Genomic DNA, 20,797 nt, shown 5'->3' with positions numbered 1-20,797 from the left:
TCTGTAATTTCCCCCCTGACTTTGCAGTGCCCTTCTTCTTTGTCTGCGCTAATCAAATTCCTTCAGGGCAAAAAAAAGTGGAGAGGTAGAAATATCTCTGAGGAATTTTTTTTGGTCATGTCTTTCGCCGTTTCACCCATGAAGCATTTTCCTAGCGAATATGCGTGTCACGTACAAGTGTATTGTGTTCTGATGAGGATATACCATTCAATTGGTCCTATCTTTTTGTGTAGGTTCCTGGCCAATTTTATCCGCCGTCGGCGTGGGGTTACACGAGTCATTGGCCACAAAGCTGTTCTTCGATCACATAATGCATATTCTCTGTCAAACGTATCATTCAAGTTCGTATTCATATGGTCTTTTTTACAGAAGTTTTTCATAAAAAGCCAAAACTTGTAATTTGCAGCGAAAATGTCGGGTGTCGGAGAACGCATGTAGGTCGTGGGCGGGTAAATCGGGGTCAAGGGCGTTCGTTTGATGCGCCTTATCGGCGACAAGAATTTTTTTGAAAAGATGAATCTTATCTGGTTACGTGACAACGATATAGTAACGAGGCTATGGAAGGCGCTAAGGAAAAGATAAGCGACGCGGGGCAATCCATCCGTGAGGGTGTCTCCCGTGCTTCCGAGCGCACTGCAGCAGGGACCCAGCAGGCCACTCACCGGATGCAGGAGGCAGGGCAAAATGCTGTGCACTCGGGGAAAGAAAGTGGGCTCGAAACGGGACACTCGGCTGAAGAGGCCTACGAGCAGGCCAAACATAAGGCTCAAGAAAGCGCCCCATCCACCCGTAGTGGTAGCAGCCACAAATGAAGTGGAGAGTGCGTGAAGTTCACTTACTTGATTGACGAAATGTATGTCATATGTATATAACTTTGGCGTCGGGACAATCTTATTAAAAAGAGCGTAGGGATGTTTCCATTGGGTAACAAGACAGCTATCGACGCAGTGATATCAAAAGACGATACAGGACCATCCAATAATTTGGCCTGTCCTCTAGATAATTTTGCCCGCGATAAGGTCAAAGACATGAAAGACTTGTACGAAAAACAATTGCAGTATGATTTCAGTGGCTATGTACAGCACAGGATGGCTCAGAATATGTACGTGTCTCTAATTTTACCCTTCGTATATATGCAGGAGGGGTCGGTGAAAGGTACCACACAGAGACGCTTCAATATCTGTAGGTGACATGGCACCGAGAGATGCTGAAGTTCAGAGAGAGAAACAAGAAAAAGAAGGAAGCGTGCGATACATGACTGTTACGCGTCCATAAACCAGCTTTTGGGGATTTTTACTTTAATTTTTTCCCGTCCTACATTTAGTAGCGTCAATTTACACCACACCACAGCCCGGTTGAGGGAACATGCAAGATCTCACAGAGTCCTTGTATGAACAATTTGATTGCCGTGCTCTTGGTAATCGCGTTGAGTAATCCAGAGCGATTTAAATGTGGAGAGTGAGGCAAGAATAGACCTGAACAGGCAAGGAGACGGAAGCAATACAGACGTTACGCGGATGATCGAAATAAGGTCATACATAGCAAATAAGCGCAACGCGGTTCTCCCATTGTCATTTTTAACTCACCCGCCTATCCACGTGGAATACTTGCGCTCGGGCGGAGCTGATATACGGATCTTCACGTCACGAGGGGCCAGTTTTCGAGTCTCGTTCAGTAAACGGTCCCCGTAACCAGGGAAAACTGTAGAGCCTCCTGCTAATACAATTTGTCCAAAAAAGGCTTTGCGCAAATCCAGGTCGGCTTTCATGATGCTTTGAATGACACATTCATGCACACCTGTCAAAGTCGTATGTGTAAAACAAATGAGCATCGACAGGAGAACGGGAAACTAGAATGCATGAAGCTTCTACCACTGTTGACATTACCTATAACCAGTCACGCACCGTGTCCTTCAATGTTCCCATCCCCATGGCACAAGTACCCTTGAATTCTCCCTCTTACTCTCCTGAGGACCAACTCACCTTTTTCTTCGCTGCCGATTAGCTCCGGTTGAAACAAAATTTCCGGAGCGCGAAAACGCTCTGATCCCATCAAAATGTGGGTACCATCTGGAAGGCGAAAAGTGTCGGGTTGCGGCGGCGCTTCCTCCTCTTTTCGCGGGTCAAAAGAGAGGTAGCATTTTTCCTCTTTAATTTGGCGCACTATGTCTTTCTCTGCACTTGTATGCAGCTTGTAGCCCGACCGCCGAAGAAGTAACTGTACATTCAGCGAAGAAGACAGCAATAATTCTAAGTCATTCCGTTATTCGACCTTCCCTGGTGAGACAAAACTCACCTGTAAGTGATCCGTAACGTCGCGGCCCGCCACGTCAGTGCGAGAAATGGCATGCGGCAAGGCAAAGCCTTCATATACGGGAACCACGTGGCTGACGCCATCCCCCGAATCCAGCACTACCCCTGTCGTCCGCCCGGAAGCGTAAAGACTTAAGATAGCCTGTTGAGAAGGAGAGAGAAAGGAGTGAAGCTGAGAGAATGCAACCTGAAAAGAAAGCCACATAGCCCAGAGAGAAGTCTGGTGCCGTCATTGGAGGGATATTTTGTGATTTGAAGAGGTACCTGCAATCCTCCTGAACCTATCCGCCTCCCTTTTGCCACCCTACCTGGGGTGCGAGGAAGATGGCAGGTACATTAAAGGATTCGAAAAGCACCTCGGATGCCTTTTCGCGATTCACGAGCGGGTTCAAAGGAGCCTCGGTCAATAAAACCTGGTGAATTTGTAGATCACGGATCAGACAAATGACATTTTCAGGTCCCATTCCTCCCTCAAGAGGGCATACCGGATGATCTTCTGATGGTACATTTAAGTTATCCCGCGAGTAGAGATGACCCCAGACCTGCTCCATTTCTTGCCAGTCCACCACGACTCCATGCTCCATGGGATAACTCCATCTAAATGCACCTCTGTGTTCTTGCAGCTTTTTGCCAACACATAGGTCCACGCCCTCTAGGGCGCCGCCAGGCATAATTCGTACATGTTTGGGCCGCCCTACGGCGGATGAAAACACAACTCGAGGCCGGTCACCGCCTGCAAAACCAGCTTTCAAAGTACCTGTTCCGTTATCTATTACGATAGGCTGATTTGAGATGCCTTCCATAGTCTCTTGGTAGAAATGAGCGAATGACAAAGTAGGAAGGTGGGCTGAATGTACTCGCCGACCGCCGTCACTCGTACACTTGTAGTTGTTAGCGAAGCTCTGTAGGGCAGATGTGGGAGTCGGTTTGCACGCTCTGGTAAGCAAGGGATGTAGTGGATGTGTGCTTGCTCATAAACTCATAAACCCGGGTCGGGGGGGAGCATGAATGAGGGAGAAGGACGGCTTTTGAGGGTACAGCGTCGGGCTGCCCTTAGGTCGCCCTCGCGACCCAGGCCGCTGTTGCCTTCCCTGTGAGAGTGTGCGATTTGCACGTCGGCTGGTGCCGCGATTCAAGCATGTTATAATCAGTAACAAGAAGACTTTTGACGTCGCACATCCCTAACGCTTCATAAGCGCAAAATTTTCCGTCCCTAGTGGACGCGAAGAGAATGTTTACCTAGTACTCCAATCTCCGTCTGGCTGTTATCAACGTGCTTTGCCCATCTCTATGACAACATGCTTCCTATTTGATTTTTATATCAAATGCGGCCATAATTCTTGCTACAAGTCACCCTGATCTTGGTAAGGTAGCAAGCCAGGCATCTTCGGCCCAATTCACGAGCTTGAAGGCCCCTAATAGTAGGGCGTTGAGCGGTCTTTCACGATCCGGGCTCGGGACGACATGGATTGTCCTTTCCCGTGCGTCACTTACCAGACAAGAGAGGCGATTCTTCTACCTAAAGTTACGCTTTATCATTAAGCTAGGATAAGCGGATCGCCTCGTTCCCCTGAGGCGCGGTCTCGAAACCAAATCTAACGAGTATCTTATTTTCCAAATACGCCACTTAGAATGTCGCAGTTACGGCTAACAGGCCAAAACTATCGGCACAATTCCGCCCCAAGCATAGTGGTCTTCTTGGCGCTAACTTTTGTTTTTTTGTCGTAGGGGAGGCCAGAGGCCCATACGCCTCACTAAATAAATTTACCTTCGATGCGAAGGCATGGCTTTCCGTGTTCCTACTCCCTCACTAATGAGCTCCTGAATGAAGCAGCGCAACTTGGATAATAATATTCCTTTTCAGACAATCCGCCGCGTCACTTATTGGAATCTGTATCTGTGTATCACCAGAAATGGCCGGCAATCCCGCTACTTCGAATATTACCATGGCATTTCCGCCTCACCTCGATGTATGGCGAGCTGCGAGGGAGGGCAACCTACAATTGCTGACTTTCTTGATTGAAACCAAGGGTCACAATGTTAATGTGGTAAACGAGGTGGATGCCTCACCTTTATACTATGCAGCGCTTTGCGGCCACGTAGACTGCGTCAAATACTTGCTGCTCATGGGCGCGGTCGCAGACGAAGGAACGTTTATGGGAGAACGATGCTTTTTTGCGGCGCTCAATGACCCTCTGCGTCATTTGCTTCGATGTAGTAAGATGACGCGCGCTTATCGCGAACCTTTTCTAGAAAGTTTACGCTTTATGTACGAAAACAAGGAGGTGTGGTGGCCTGACGTAGCTTTTGTGTGTCGTGCCACGGCCTTTGACCCAAAGTGGAAAGCCAGCGAAGGTGTAGGCAGCGCGGGCGGTATTCAGGAGAAGTCAGGTCTCTTTTGCCATCAAGTTATTTTGCGCGCCCGCTCAGCATTTCTCATCCAAGAGTTCAATAAGCGGCGCGTGGAAACACGATGCGGTCGGCGTGGGGGCCTCGGGGTCGCATGGGGCACCGCATCGTCTTTATCCATTCCTCTTTTACACTCGCACAAGGCGTTCGCATGCATATTACAGTACCTTTACTGCTCACGGTTAGAGATGCCTCTCTATCTTCTCGACGACGGCATACGCATCTCTCGGATCCTGCATTTGCCTGGACTGGGACTAGAGCTGCAACGAGCATCGGACAAGATTGCTATGGCTAGAGAAAGGGGGATACAATGCCACAGGGAACTGAAAAGTTTGAAATACCATTCTTCCTCTAAACACAGCGCATTTTACGTGTCTCGGCAGCGACGACAAGAAATGTTAATTGTTGAGCCTAAAAAGGAGACACTGATAGAACACTTCAAATTGCTAGCCGAGGAAGTCGTCACTCGCTTTCCCGAAGACGCCGATGTAGTCCTTTTCACGGGGGACGGAAAGAGCTTTGCTTTGCACCGAGTTATCCTCGCGGCGCGGAGCCCTTACTTCCGCACCATGCTCAGATCGGGTTTCAAGGAGGGGCAGCAAGCAGGCAGACTCATTGTACCGCATATTCTTCCGACGATGGAAGTATCTGCGGAGACGCGCATATTCAGCTCGGAGATAAATTACAAGGGATCCAAGCGTGTCATGGGCGAAAAAAAGGATTTGGAGAAGAAGAAACCTTCAAACCAAGATCAGGTCGAGGAGAAAGGGGCAAACGCTTGCTGTGATGCGAGTGAGCCCCAGGCGCTCCCTTCTATCCACTTGTCTCTGTCGGGGGAGGCCTTGCGGCGGGTGATTGAATTCATGTATTGCGACGAACCCCTCAGCCCGCTGGAGGTCCCCCTGGTTTTTGACGTGTTAGATGCTGCCACCCTGTTTATGCTCCCCGGTCTTAGAAATTACTGCGTCTCTGCCCTCATGGAGCACGTCGACAAGATCGACATTTTCTCGCTCTTGGAGGTTGCCCGTTTGTACGACCTACCACGGCTGGAAAATTTTGTGGTCGAGCGTATGGCCATAAACCTCGAGAAAGTCGTAGAAGCTGATAAGTTTCGACTCCTCGTTGAGGAGAGTGCTGCCACGGTCAAAGCGCGGGAAGAGAGAGACTCTATTCCTCTGATTGACGATATCCGATACTTTGTCTGTCGACTTCATCGTTTCGATCAAGACGTTCAAGAAATGAAAATAGCCTTGATTGAAAGCCTCCTAGAACGGTTGGGGCTTAAAACTTAGAGAAAATAGTCCTGAGAGGCAGCAGTGTACAAAAAGCATATATTCTTCCTGGCAAGAGCACCAAAATCTCCATCGTAATTACTTTGTACATGCTTTTTCCAAACCTATCTCTTCCTCTTCACATCATTTTCTCTCTCTACCTCCCGCCACGTCTCATGTCCGGCAAATATTGGGATTCACATCGAGAACCCTCCACACTGGCCAAATCGGTTTGAAGGTAGCACTTCAAAAAGATGCGTGAGGGCAACGACGCGAACAAAGTTACGTAGCCATGAAAGTTTCCACTTAAGATTACCTGCTCTCTTTTGCTCGTCAACGGCGAACGCCTTGCAGAGAAAAATGTACTGGCTTTTACAGCAGAAACGATTGTAAAATCATGCCCTAAGGTCACGTTCCAGCTCGGCATAGATATCTCTGCGAGCAAAAAATCAGCAAGAGCAGCCTCATCCCGATGCCCCACCCTCACCTCTTCATCAGCCTCCATGGGGTAAAGCTGCACTTTGCTGGGACCAAATTCCATCTTGAAACGACCTATCCCGCGAACATCCAAATCCAGTTCTTCCAAGCTCAGCCGATTCGGATCCGAAGGATCTCCACGCCAAGCATAGTGAGTGACGCCCAGCCCAGGCTCTTCTGTCGGCTGTAATGCGCGGAAAACCACGGCAAGGAGGATTGTGAGTATCAAAGTGGCCGTCCAGGCATTGGTTACCAACATAAGCTTGCCGCGTAGGGTCTTGCGCAGTTGCTCACGCCATGCAGCTTGAGAGGGAGAGCTTGACGGAGGTAATTTGTCGTTGCTGTTCTCGCTACGAGTGGCGCCGTCTATTTCGTCACCAATTCTTCCGACTTTCGTTGCATCTACTCCCATGATGCGGTGCCCCTGCTTGCTCCCCTCTTGCAGCAATTGTCGCGGCGTGGTTCCCTCCCTTGATGTGCTCCTCCCCGCGCGGCGGCCATGTAGCAACGAGGCGCGCGAGGCGACAGACAAACGTCTTCCTAGAGAGGATAAAAGCGATGTAGTAGGCTGTCCCGTTGCAGTGAGAGGTAAAACGGGAACCATGGTCAGCTTGAGCTTTGAGCACCACGTGAAGATCTCATTTAGCCTGCTGATTGTAAGAGCAAGATGTCTAGCATTGAGTTGTTTAGCATGGTGTTGACTACAAAATGCACCTCACGATGCGATACTCTAACTCTGCACGATATCCCGTTGTTCCTATCGACGACAACTCCTTCTTTACTTGCGTTCACCACAGAAATTATAATAATCTGCCATCATTCCTGCTAAGTAAAAGCACTGATGAGGAGATAGTAGCTACATCGCCCCAGAAGACAAAAAGCAAGCGGCCCGAATGCCGCCGCCTCATCTCAAAAGACCAAAAGATATAAATCAAGAGGAACGAAATGAATACAAAAAGCGCGCTGCCGACTTCTCGTGGAAGTGAAGCCTTCAATTCAATAGACAAAGCACTTCTCCTTCCCCCGTTGCTTTGTCGGGTCCTAACCATCCTGATGAAGGCAAAAAGAACGCAGGGCCGAATCACAAAGGGACGGAGGAAGAAGGCTAATCTACGACGGACGAAGCATGTAGCACGAAAGTCGACAGCTCACTGTCTATTCTCGTGTTTTTTGGCGTCTCATATTCTTGAGCAGGCTCGTCGCCGGAGGCGGGCGCGAAGAGTGTGCTGCCCGCTGTTGAACGGCCTCAGCTACAATCCTTCACGCACTATGTTTCTCCAAGCGTACCACGACGTACACGACAGCATCTGTCCTCAGTGGCAACACACTTCGTCAGGGAATTGTTTTTGCACTCCTTGTCACATTGCTATTCACATCTGCTTTTCAACCTTCTTGCTTCGCGTGCAACGCGCCCTTCGCGTGTCAACTTCAGTTGCTAGTCCTCGAGGGGGCTTCTTCTTACGAAGGCCGGTCAGTTCCAAGCTGTCAAAGCTAGTCGAGATAATTGACCTTCTACACTTGCTTGATAGTCGAGCAGCATGGCGGCTTGGTTCTCATGTGGATTAACGTGCCATTGGCATGACAGCTTGGGCAATGGCCCTGAGTACTGCCTGACAGAGCAGATACAGCTCAGCTTACGAAGTCTTCCCTGCAACGCTCACGTATTCAATAAGATGAAGTCTTTCGACAAGGACAATACTAACACAATCTTATTTTCTGGATGTGTGTCTCTTAGTGCCTTTTTCGCCCCAGAGGCTCTCTGTCATGCCTCCACGAGGAGCGCCAGGAGTCAGGACACTTTTCCTTTGCAGGGCCAGCAGGGAATATTGGCGCGCCAGCAATCATTGCAGGAGGTATAGCTCGAGTATATCAAAGGTAACATCGCAGGCGCGGCGATTGCCCGTCGATGATGAACGTACCTTGAAAGATTTTCTGTCAGGATCACGGGGAAAAGAGGGCGTAGGGCTTGCTACGGCCCACTTGCAAATCAGCCAAATGAGTGTAGCCGATGCGTCAACATCTTCCAACAATTTTTCGCAGCCATTTGCTGTCAATCCTGAACCCAAAACCTTTACAATTGAAAGCTACGGCTGCCAACAGAACGTTGCGGATTCTGAAGTGGTGCGAGCCATCATGGAGGGAGCTAACTTCAAGTGGGTCGAAGGGGGAAGAATTGATGGTCATTACAGCGGATGCGACATCATATTTCTCAACACTTGTGCTATACGGGATAATGCGGAGAAGCGTATCTGGGGTCGACTCAACCATTTAAAGCATCCAGTACGCCGGTCACCAGGCACCGGTCCTTTGCCAGGTCGGCGACAGGCACGACGAGACGGGCGAAACAAAAAGCCCATCATCGGATTGCTTGGCTGCATGGCTGAGAGGCTGAAGGCCAGGCTTTTGGAAGAGGAGGCGGTGGACTTGGTGGTGGGTCCAGACGCTTACAGGGACTTGCCCCGACTCTTGGACATTGTGGAGGCTGGCGAGAGGGGGGTCAATGTCCAGCTGTCCATGGATGAGACTTACGCGGAAATCAAGCCTGCGCGAATAAGCCCTGATCAATGCAGCGCCTTCGTCTCGATCATGCGTGGATGCAACAACATGTGCTCATACTGCATTGTCCCTCACACGCGGGGTCGCGAGCGCTCTCGGCCGCTGAGGACAGTGGTGGAAGAAGTGCGGCGCTTGGCGGACGAGGGGGTGAAAGAGGTGGTACTTCTCGGGCAGAACGTCAACTCTTTTCACGATACTTCTACCGTCGTACTCAATGGTGGAGGAAAGTATGAGGCTGCAGAAGGATTTTCAAACCTTTATAAAAGCCGGCACGAGGCCGGCGCACGGTTCATCGACCTTTTGGATGCCGTCTCGCGGGTGGATAAGGACATGCGGGTACGATTTACATCGCCGCATCCCAAAGACTTCCCTCTGCCCCTGCTGCAGCTCATCTCCGAGCGACCCTCACTGTGCAAGGCCCTGCACTTGCCTGCACAGAGTGGGAGCAGCGCTGTATTGCAGCGGATGCGGCGGGGTTACACGCGGGAAGCATACCTGTCGTTAGTGCAGAGGATCAGAGAAATTATTCCTGGGGTAGCTCTGTCGTCCGATTTTATCGCGGGCTTCTGTGGAGAGACTGAAGAGGAGCATCAACAGACATTGAGCTTGCTCAGATTGGTCGGATACGATCATGCATTTCTCTTCTCCTATTCCCTGCGGGAGCGCACTCACGCAGCTTATCATTTTGAGGATGATGTGCCCGAATCAGAAAAACAACGGCGCCTTTCCGAGGTTATCTCTACGTTTCGCAGCATCGTAGAAAAACGCAACCGCGCTGAGATTGGGAGAGAGCACTTGGTGTTGGTCGAGGGTCCCAGCAAGCGTTCAACGCCTGAAAAGCCTACGTTAACGGGCCGGACTGATACGAACAAGCGATGCATTCTTCCAGCTCGAGAGGTTCCCGTCAGCGTTGGGGAGGAAGGCAAGCCCCTGGTGAGCTTGCAACCAGGAGACTACGCCTGGGTACGTGTCACCGACGCCAAAGCGCAGACGCTTTTCTGTGACGAGATTTTGGGCCGCAGTAACATACAAGAATTTGCGACCGATATTCAAAGGACTGAAAGACTCCCTCGGATCCAAAAAGTACAAGTGTGAAGTGCGCGGTGGAAATCCTGATGGGGAAGAATTTTGTGTGTAGGAACGACGGGGGTCGAATTTCGTGGACGGATAAAAAAGGCTATGCGGGTAACTCCACACATTTCTTTGAACGTTTTTTCCAAAATTGAGAACGTAATCTGCTTTGGTTATTTTTGTTTCGAATATCTCGCAATACTATGATTTCGACAACAAATATTTGTTTGTTTCTTCTGGATGGGGGGTAACTCAAGTCAAATGCTCGTGGGGCGGTGGTAGTGCATTTCTGAAGCTCACGCGCAAGACAAATGACTACAACCATAAAGCGGATACAAAGGTGTCGTGTGAACCTCGCTGGTCTTCAAGGTGACACGAAAAAACTTTTCAGCCCCTTCGCATGCAGTGGAAGCTTTGGGCGACAGCTGACGCCTTGCCTGCCCCTGACTGCCCCTAAAGCCGCGCGTAGGCTTTCTGTCCTGACCTGACCAAAGCCAAAGGCCGCCGGTGTATGCGCGCCTCATGGAAAAACAAACAGTACTAATACACTGAGGAGCGGGTTCAAGCGACATGTCAGCACCCTGAGTGCACGATCTTAGTCGGAGACGGACAAATGTGCTTCCCCTTCATGTACTTACTCCATCGGTGTGTGATCACAACAGATTGATAATGCGGTACAGTTTACGCGCTGTCGTAGACCAGGTTCTGCAGGAGCGTGGAGGACGACCACTTGATCTTAGAATTCCTGTCGGTGGCCACAAGCTTACCTCTGGAGTCACAAAAGTGGCACGGAACGAACACCGTTTTCCGTACTCGGCCGCTACCCCGGAGAACCCGGATGAGACTTTACCAAAAGAATCTTCAAGCAAGTCTTCCAATTTAGCTAAAAGTATTGTAAAGAATATCGAATGTGAAGGGGATGGGATTCGAAGAGAGCGGAAAGGAATTGGACAAAGCAAAAGCAAGCGTCTGTTGGGAGTGAAAGACAAAAGGAAGAGCGAAAAGGGGGGAGACGGCTCAGCGACTGATGCAAAGGCACCACGGGAGATGAAAGAATCTACTGTAAGAGAAGCAGAGGAGCGTTGTTACCCTGAAGTATTGTGGATACCAATGGATCGACAAGAAACGAAAAGGAAGGGAAGGGGGGCACGTAGAGCATTGCCAGGGCCAGCAAGAGGCGCGAGTCATCAAGCGATCTCAAATCTCAAGCGTTTGGGCGTCGACCCACCAGAAGAAGAAGTTGTAAGCGATGGCTATTTGCGGCGTAGCCAGGGGGGGGAGTACGAGGACAAGTGTGGCTCACAGAGACCAGGGCGCGTACCTAAAAAGAAGGAGAAGGGGAGCGGGAGGCTGACAAGAGCAGTGGCGGCCGTCGAGCAGGAGGGTGAATGCACGGCTTCGCGTTCTCCAACGTCAAAAATAAGATTGAAAAAGTATGATAGACGGGAAATAGCGGGGCGTCCGTCAGGAGTTGAACGGGTAGGACGACCGAGTCAAGCTGTCTCGAGGAGAGCACCCGGGCAAAGGGGCAGGACCAGGGAAGGGATCTGTGGAGAGGCGATGTCAGTAAAAGCGGAAGCTAACCGGAAGCGCACAGAATTTTGGAAGGAAAAAACGACGTCGGAGAAAAAAGAGCAGGTGATTGTGGAGGAGGAGGAGGAGAAGAAGAAGAAGAAGGAGGAGGAGAAGGAGGAGGAGAAGGAGGTGGAGGGAAAGGTGATAGAATTAGGGGAAGAATTGCAAGAGAAAAGAGAGAGGCAAAGAATCAGGTTGAAATTTGGAGTGGATGACGCCGAGCATGAAGAGGAAGAGGAGGAAGCGGTGATGATAGGCGAGGAGGAAGTTCAGGGAGGTCGCGGGAGTGACGATGCGTTGTCCCTCGACGAAGAGCCGCTGAGAGAGGGAAAGGAAAATGACCTGTATGAGCAGATATCTTATTTGGAGTCTCAGGTGGCAGCCATGGAGCGATTGGTGAGGCGCGAGCACCTGCGTGTCGCGGAGGAAGGCGAAGGCGACGAGAGCGACAGACTGCGCCGATCTGAGCGAGCCTTGGAGGCCAGGCGGGGACCCGCGATGGGTAGAGAAAGAGGAGGTCCCGCCACACGACGGTGTTCCGTCTACTTGCCCTCCCTGTCGTCGTCCCCGTCCTCCGAGGACGAGGACGAGCGGGAGGAAGTGGTGGGAGGCTTGGGGAGGGACGCGGGGCAGTGGGGGGCTTGTTCGGGCTCTTTGAGGGACTTAGAGGCCCGTCTATCAAAGATGGAAATCAACGTTCTAGAGATTCATTCACAAATGCAGGGGCGAGGGGGTGATGGTGCCACTTGTGGGTCTCAGCCTTCCTATGAAGGCAAGATACTTTCATCAGGAAACGAAGCGGACGGAGGTAAGGATATGCGGACGAGCATGCCGAGAGTAGCCAAGAATAGAGGCCTCGAAAAGAGCCCCGTACATTCAAGTATCCTGGACATGTGTTATCGACCCACGTTCCATTCCTCAGTTCTTCAAGAAAGGGAGATGCCGGAAGCGGCACTTGCGGAGGCGACCAAGCTCTGGACTACCCGAGATGGCTGTGACACCATACAGTCCTTGCTTACGCAGTTGCAAGAAATACAAGACGAATGCTCCGATTCCAACTTTCTGGCGTCCTCGAATGGCGGCGCATGGGTGGACAGAGAGCAGCTAGCTAATGGCCTCAATCATCACCCGGCGGGGCGGGAGGAGGTTAAATTTGCTGCCTCCAGACCTTCACACGGCTCTGAGGGTACAAGTCGTGACGCCAAGAATATCATTTTACGAGAACAGCAATTGGATGCTCTGGAAGCTCGCCTAGCAGCCATTACCTCCAAAATACGAAGCGAGATACCACTCTAAAAGCGATGTTCAAGATGCCCGTCATCTCGCCCCCGAAGTCTCTATGCGGAAGGTCAAATGAAAGGAAAAAGCAAAGTTTGTCCTTTTCACGTTTCATACTCCGTCATCAGTTTTGAATATGTTACATTCGAACTTTGCGCTGTATTTTTCTTCCTCACGGCTTGCGTTTGCTGCCTTTTTCCTCCAAAGCGATCGGGCCTCCCTTGTGCTCCTCGCCGACACCTGGAGAACCTGTCACGAAAAATTCTGAAGCCCAGCAGCTCCAAACATGCTCCCTCCCAGCATCCTCTCTGGCGGTGGGTTTGTACTGGTGTGAACGTGAAAGCGATGGGCAGTAATTAGAGGGCAGTTTTTGAATGCCAAAGTGCGAAGTGCGCGCAGGAAAGAGCGGTTCGTGGACTCCTCAGTCGGACTCGATGTCAGGGAGATGGCGTGGTAGTTGAAGAGGGCTCAAATGTACCGTATTGGAGGGCAAACGCTATTTTTCCCCGATTCACGACCGCGTTGACAACATGGACAGCTCAGACACGAGCTTAAAGGTTTGAATTTTCTTGTTGCAGATGATAGCGATATGTAGAATGCATGACCCTTTCATGATCGCCGCGTCGAAGATCAAAGTGCTTGTGAAATATCAAACCTCTCCTGACCAAAATAGAAACCTCGGGCTCTCTTTATATCCTCATCCCGGATCATATGTTCAAACACACTTTATTAGTCCCAACTCTGGAATTGAAAGGCTCGCCTCGGAGCTGTGTTACCTCCTCAGACCCATGTCGCCGCGTCTATATGCTTCCCAAGACCTTCAAGGAGCCTCGACGTCGTCTTCTCGACAGCGTGAGCCTCGATTGAGGTGCCGAAGGGTAAGAGGATTAGGATTCTAATCTCCTAGATGAACAAAATTTGCCAATGCGTATGAGTACAAAAGGAGCATTTTGACAGTTTCTGTGACTAGTCGAGGCGTGGGTAGGCGCGCATTTCAATATAGAATCCTGTTGAAGAGGAGACGTTTGCGATTGGTGATGCTATTGTACGTAGGATGTTGGCCGTATTGATTCGCGGAACTGTGTTTCTCGGCGTACTGCCTGCATTCCCTCTAGGTGGCGATGGCCACTCACGACGAGCTTACCAACGACCCGATCGCGTGGCCCACCCTGGCCCTTTTCGCCGCCTCTCTGGGCACGTATGTACTTCCTCTCCTTCTCTTCTACGATCGACCCACCCTGTGGACGGTGCCAGTGACTGTGATGGCAACATATGCCATGTTCACTCCTATGCATGAGGCTGCGCATCGAGCAATTTCCACGGAATACCGGTGGTTGAACGAGTTTGTGGGAAATGTTGCATCTTTGATATGCTTCCAGGCTCCATTTCGCCCATTTCGATACATACATTTGTCCCATCACAAGTATACTAACGATCCGGAAAAAGACCCGTAAGTGTCCAGGGCCTTGGGGGGTGCGATGACAACCTGTGTGGCTCCGATAATAGTCTTTGTCAGTCATTCTGAGTTTCCGGACCCCTTAAATGGCAATCAGTACGTGATTTCTGACGACTCTCATTCTTATTACTAGAACTTATGTTTGCGAGCCATGCCCACTGATCTCCTCCACCTTTTCCACGACACACTAACTCTCACCATCAGTGATCACTGGAGCGCCGGCCAAGGCCCTCTTTGGGTGCAGCCCTTCTTCTGGTGCACGCAAACTCTTCATTATTATTATCGATACTTTGCGACCATTTTTACCCGCCCCAAGGATGAGGCGCTTGAAGCGCTTGGTGTCACCACCCTCGTTCTCTTCGTGGTCGGCTATCTCCTGGCGGAGGGTTGGTCGTCGCAGCTGTTTATTTTTGTGGCGCTGCCTCGAATAATCACAGATACCTGCCTGGCTTACTCCTTTGACTTTGCACCACACCACCCTCACGACGTCCCCCGGCATGACAACATTTACGAATGCACTGCCATGATAGGCGGCCTTGTCGCACCCTCTGACGGCGTGGACCTGACTCTTCCTTTGATTTACCAAAATTACCACAATATTCATCATCTCTACCCCACGGTTCCCTTTTATAAATATCCCGTACTGTGGAACAACCACCGCAAAGAGCTGTTAGAACTTGGGACGCCCGTTGGCTCCTGGTTTGGGCCCTTGGTAACCATATACCGGAGAGCGGAAGGAAAAAAGGGCGGTCTGTGTCGAGGAAAGGCTTCGCAGGAACCACAAGTGAATGTGTCTTTTGAATCACCATTGAAGAGCGATAGAGAAGCGAATCTCTGTCGAAAGGCTCAATGATAAGCTTAAAAATACGATACGCGGAAAATGACGAGAAAGAGTACACATAGGAGGTACGGTTAACGTAAAGTCAAATACATACATTAACATCAAGTTTCAAGACATTGTAAGGCAGTCTGATTGGGGCTCTGGAAGGTGCAGGTATGCTGATGATCATATGTATGCTGAACTTTCTTTCGCTTTCAAGGGTGAGAGAAAGTACAGTAAGGAAGATAAAGCAGAATCATACAGTAAATTTTTGAAACCAAGATGTCTGCGTACGTGCATGTGTGGAAGGATGATGTGAAACACGGACTTAAGCAAAGATTTTGGTAGTCTCGTCGAGGAGTTGCCGAGACTTTGAAGCAAAAAGGAGAGAATAACAATAAAAGAGTGGGAGGTGGATGAGAACTTAAAGCGGACGGTGGACCAACCTGATCTTTTTGTGCGTGATCACAGGTCTTTCAGGGACGGGAGGATGAGTTGAAAAGGCCTGAGGTGTATACTGCGCCTTATCCTTATTGAGTGTCAAGAATATGGGAAGGTGCAATTGCTTCATACATCGAGCAATCAGCAAAGCCTTTGTATAGGAAAAAAATGAAGTCATTGAAGTGATTCATCAAGAGAGGCCAGGCTTGTCATGGATAGGTAGCCATATCTCGAAGTCAGTTAAGACTGAGGAAGAAGGACGCGAGCTCACGAGTTTCTGTACATGTTTCCGAAAAGAGAATTGACTGGCAGCTGAGGAAGCTTTGTTTTTCGTGACTTCAAATAGAGGCTGATAAGAAGGCTTGCCTTCTCTCATACCTTGTAACCGGCTCATTTATGTCACGCGTGGCAGACAATTTATACGGTCACATGTTAAGCTTGTCTACGGGGAATAAAGCGTTACAAAAATGCTGGAGAAAGCAGACCGAGGCGCATGCTTTCACAGATAGTAAATCGATCGCGCCGCATTGTTCTTTGTCGACATCGCTTCACATGAATAAAATCACTGCACACGGCGTGCTATCCTTTCGGATTCGGAATCCTGCTTACCACATTGTTCCACGAGCGTCGGCATGCAGCGATAAATCCGGTTGTGGATGAGCGTTTTGACAGCATACACATTTCCCATTTGCTGCAATGCCATCCCTTCCAACCCCACCGTGCGGGCACACACGGCTGCAAAGCAATCACAGTAAGCACACTACAAGTGCAATCTCATCTACGACTATACAACATGCCATCACAGTCCGTTAAACCCTCAAAACCTGCAACCGGTTATCGAAACCAATTCCGACCCAATTTCTCTCGGGGCTTTGCTGGAACCACTCTAAACTATTTATCTCCGCCTGGGCTGTATACGCCAAGATTGGGCTTTCTATAGGACCTGGAAGAGCAGACAAATCCCAGATCAATGCTTGTCTATCCTCACCACAGGTGCAAATATGACAAGCAGAATGTGGTGCCCAGGACAAGGAATTTACAGCACCCTGGTGCTCGCCGAGTTCCGCGACAGTCGAGGACGGCTTCCGGATGTCCAGTAGATATGTCTTGGTGCTGTCTGCCATGATGGTGGCCAAATAGTTGGGATCTTGTCGGTTCCACGCGAGACGGAGCAGAGGCACCAGGTCGGGCGACTCGTATATAATGGTGGAGTGAACAAGAGAGCGCAAATCGAACATGCGCACAGAACCGTCAGCACCCACAGAAGCGAAAAGATCCTTACCGCGAGCGAAAGCTACGATGAGGGGATACGCAAAATAGGTTGAAGTAATCAGTGGATGGCGATCAAACAGCGCCAAGCCACCGACTGTTGCCTGGCGGCGATCATGGACAGTCCCCAATAGCCCTTCTCAAATGACCTTCCTCGATGGTATTGTAACAAGATACCCCTCCAATTCTCTGCCTCACCGATATCGTAGACCTCTTTGTCGTGGGCTATTATCTGAGTTTTTGCCTGCTGCGCGTTCACATCCCAAATCGTGCAAGTCGTGTCAATGCAGGCCGTACCTAGTAGGGAAGGGTCGTCTTTGTTCCAATCGAAGGAGGTAAGAGGCGCGCAAAATTCACTGTTTTTATTCTGTATCCAGCGACAAGAGGAAGCGATAGTGGGGAAAGCAAGTTGTGAACATGAGTGTGACGTTCGCTTAAAAAGTGACAACAGGCGTTCGGCGTCCATCGACGGTTCCTTCCAGCCTCTTCATGTTCCGTCTCCTTTTCCTAATTTTCTCACATTGTTCAACAACGCCTCCAATTTCGCTTCTCCTGAATTGACATTCCATATTCGCAAGTAGTCGCCTGTTGTCGCCAGAAGATCCCGCTGAGGGCTCACAGGCTCTCTATCGGGGCACCACATGATCTTGGTAGCAGGATAAGGATGGTCGAATTCCATTACCCTCTGAAGACTTCCGTCTCCGTTTGCGCTCGAGGTAGAGGAGTGGATGCGCTCAATAATGCGAATTTTATTGTTATATTCCTCGATGTATGAGCCAAGTGCGATCCTGAAACGATTTGACATGTCGGTGCGCTGGTTCCAGGCCATTGCAAAGATGAGCCAGCTCGTCTCGTAATTGTAGATCTAGTAGACATTGAATAAGACAAATGGCGTTTAATTAGGTACGTCCGAAAAGAAGCTTTACACCGCTGAGTTAATTGTCAGTGATAAAGCCCGAAGACGACTCTTGTCCTGAGGCCGTATACCCCAACATCACCAAAGTCGCATGAACCGCCACAAAACGCATTGGCCCAGAGCCCTTTCGTGATAGTAATTTTTCACAAAAACAACATCATACTCGTCCGATGCGTGTTTCACCTTCGAAATGTAGCGAGATATTTTACGGGAAGGTCCTCTAACTTGACATGACTGTCCGGAGGCTGGAAAGATGTCTTTGATATTCGCACCCACCCTGGTATTTAATCAATCTACATACCATCTGAGAGACTAAATGATTTACTTACTTCTTTTTTGCTTTCGTTCGCGTCGTCTCCCATGCTTGTCTGAGGTGGGTAAAGAGACCCGGGCTCTGTTGAAGACGTCGCTCGGTAGTTCCCGCGACGGACTCGCAGGCTGCGGATGCTGTGCGAAATGATATCCAGAGGGTTGTCAGACGAAGGCTCTAGAACCATCGACAACGCTTGCCCCTGCAACTGAGGAAGTGCTTGGAGTCCTCGCGCTCGACCCTTGCCTGGAAGACATTAGCGGGACTATACCCGGGATCGCCGGCGCGACTCCTCAGGTCGCACCGACTCGGAGCGCCGGCGACGCCCATGCTGCCCGACCTCCTCCCTAGGTCTCGTGACCCTTATACAACCCGTGACCACGTCTGCCTCATTCAGACCTCTTCCATCAAGCACAGACAAGTTTAATTTTATGCCATACTGCCCTTCGGTCCAATCCTCCGACACACTGTGCTTCCTGGGCGTAGGCATGAAGGGTGACGACGTCGCGAGGAGCGAGTGGGAGACGCGTTTTCGGTCACTTTTTTCGACAGACGCGGCTATCATTGCTGTTCAAATTCTTCCTGGGAAAACATATATGACATTTGATTCCATCAAAACAGCAGAAAAGGTCAGGCAGGAGTGGCAGGGTCGAGTGCTTCCACGTCGACTTTCCCGTCATCCAGTCACAGTCCTGTTCGGGCGAGCGTATGAGGCCAAAATTAATCCCGAGCCTGAAAATGTCATTGTGGATCCTCTCGCAGACACCCTAACTCCTGCTACATGTCTTCCTAAAGGGCTACAGCTTTTCATGTTTCTGAACGAAGCAGAGGAATCATCGCTACTAACCCTGCTTGACTCAAAGCAATGGGACAAGTCTGGTGTAACTCGGCGGACGCAGCACTATGGCGCGGCGGCTATCGATTTTCGATCTAAAAGCCTTGACACAAGGCGACCTACCGTTCCAATTCCCATCCAATGTCGAGACTTGCTGGCGCGTGCACGGCGACAGCAACAGGCGTGCGGCGTTGCCTGGCCGAGCGGGCCACTCGCCGATACGGACGCTTCCTGCCTCGGCCGTGATCAGATGACTGTCAATGAATACCAACCAGGAGACGGCATTGCGGCCCATATAGATGCACATTCCTTATTCGAGGATGGACTGCTGATCATGTCGTTGGGAAGTGCTTACGTCATGGACTTCAGGGAACAAAGGCATAACGATCTTCAGGACGGGGAAGCGGGCCCCCGATGCTCCTTGCTGCTTCCTCGGAGGTCTTTGCTTGTGCTGCAGGGGGAAGCTCGCTATAATTGGACCCATGGACTAGCTAGTCGCAAGACAGACAAAGTGAATGGCCGACTTGTCTCACGTGGGCGTAGGGTCTCGCTGAGCTTCCGGCGGTTGCGGAATGGCAATCCGCCCCTTTGCGAGTGTCTCTTCCCCGCCTCATGCGACAAAAGGATACCGGGAAAGTAGGTCAATTGTAAACAATCGGTAGTATTCAATTCTTTAAAAACGAAGCACGCTATGTGAGCTCGCCTTTTCCCTTCATTTTCAGCACCAACCACGTATGTAGAGTGGAGGGCTTGGAAACCGTGAGAGACAGGATCGCAGCAAACATTGCGTACGGCGCTGCGACAAATAATGACAGGAGAGAAACATTCGAAGTGTTCATAACGTCCATCTTGGTAGTCTCTCACTTGCTGCTGCTGCCCTTTCAGCCGACACTTTGCATCCTTTCCCTTCATTTGCGCGACCTCGACATACCGATGATGAAAGCTCGCTGCTTCATTCATTGACTGTAGATGTTGTGTTGAAAGTCGGTATGACTTCGCCATGACAAATCGAAGCAAAAAGACGGACAGAAATGCCCCCTCAATGAATCTTTGCATTCGATCGATTGGGGTTGCATCTTACACCGCGATAGTAAGGTCTGAGAGTATTGTGAGCGTCTCGTTGACGCATATCATGACTCATAAACCACCACATCAAATTATGGCACAGATGAGATACCAATTTTCAGGGTCTTTAGAATAAGAAAGTCCCAATATGTCGGCATATTTCGTAGCGCGATGGTCTTCAGGCGCACGGATGCTGCCCAGGGATGCGGTCGATCCCGCACGAGGTTTGGTCGTGCGCGGAACTCCCCTGCGAAGACCTGCATGATATGAGCACACCGCTGCATGCTAACACACACGCACGCCAAATTGATGTATTCTAACCATGTTCTAAAGTGGTGAGACTGATCACCCATGAGATGATTTGGCTTTAAGATCCTTGCAAAGCAGATACCAATGCCATCAAATGGCATTTAGCTCCTTTCATGTTTTGCTCCGTTCCCCTCACAGAGATTGTGTGACTGCCTTTCCGGCCTTCATATTCGACAAAATTCCGATTCATTTTTTGTAGATTGTCCTATCTACCAAGCGCACGCGTGTCATGGAGCACACTGGCTCAGAAAACCCTATATTGAGAAAGCAAGGGGAATGGCATATTTTGTAACAGCAGCTCTTGCAAGACACTTCAATTTTAAACTCTAAGTGTCCTTGATTTTTCTTGAGCAAATACATTGTTTTAACATTATTTTGAATTTCGCATGCATCGCTACTGGTGTCGTTACCACTTCTTTCGTTGCTG

General features: G+C 50.1%; 1 protein-coding gene across 1 annotated transcript; it reads left to right on the top strand.

Annotated features, from left to right (window-relative positions):
- Nucleotides 1–18,632: 18,632 nt before the first annotated feature.
- Nucleotides 18,633–19,882, top strand: NGA_2105200 (2og-fe oxygenase; the record flags this gene model as incomplete). The annotated part of the gene is made up of 1 exon (XM_005856305.1): nt 18,633–19,882. A coding segment is annotated over one exon (1,004 nt), but the record flags the coding sequence as incomplete, so codon positions are not given.
- Between the last annotated feature and the right edge of the window lie 915 nt (nt 19,883–20,797).

Source organism: Nannochloropsis gaditana (assembly GCF_000240725.1).
Source record: "Nannochloropsis gaditana CCMP526 unplaced genomic scaffold scaffold007, whole genome shotgun sequence".
NCBI classification, from domain to species: Eukaryota; class Eustigmatophyceae; order Eustigmatales; family Monodopsidaceae; genus Microchloropsis; species Microchloropsis gaditana.
Note: the sequence above shows the minus strand (reverse complement) of the source record. Positions and strands in the feature narration are given on the sequence as shown.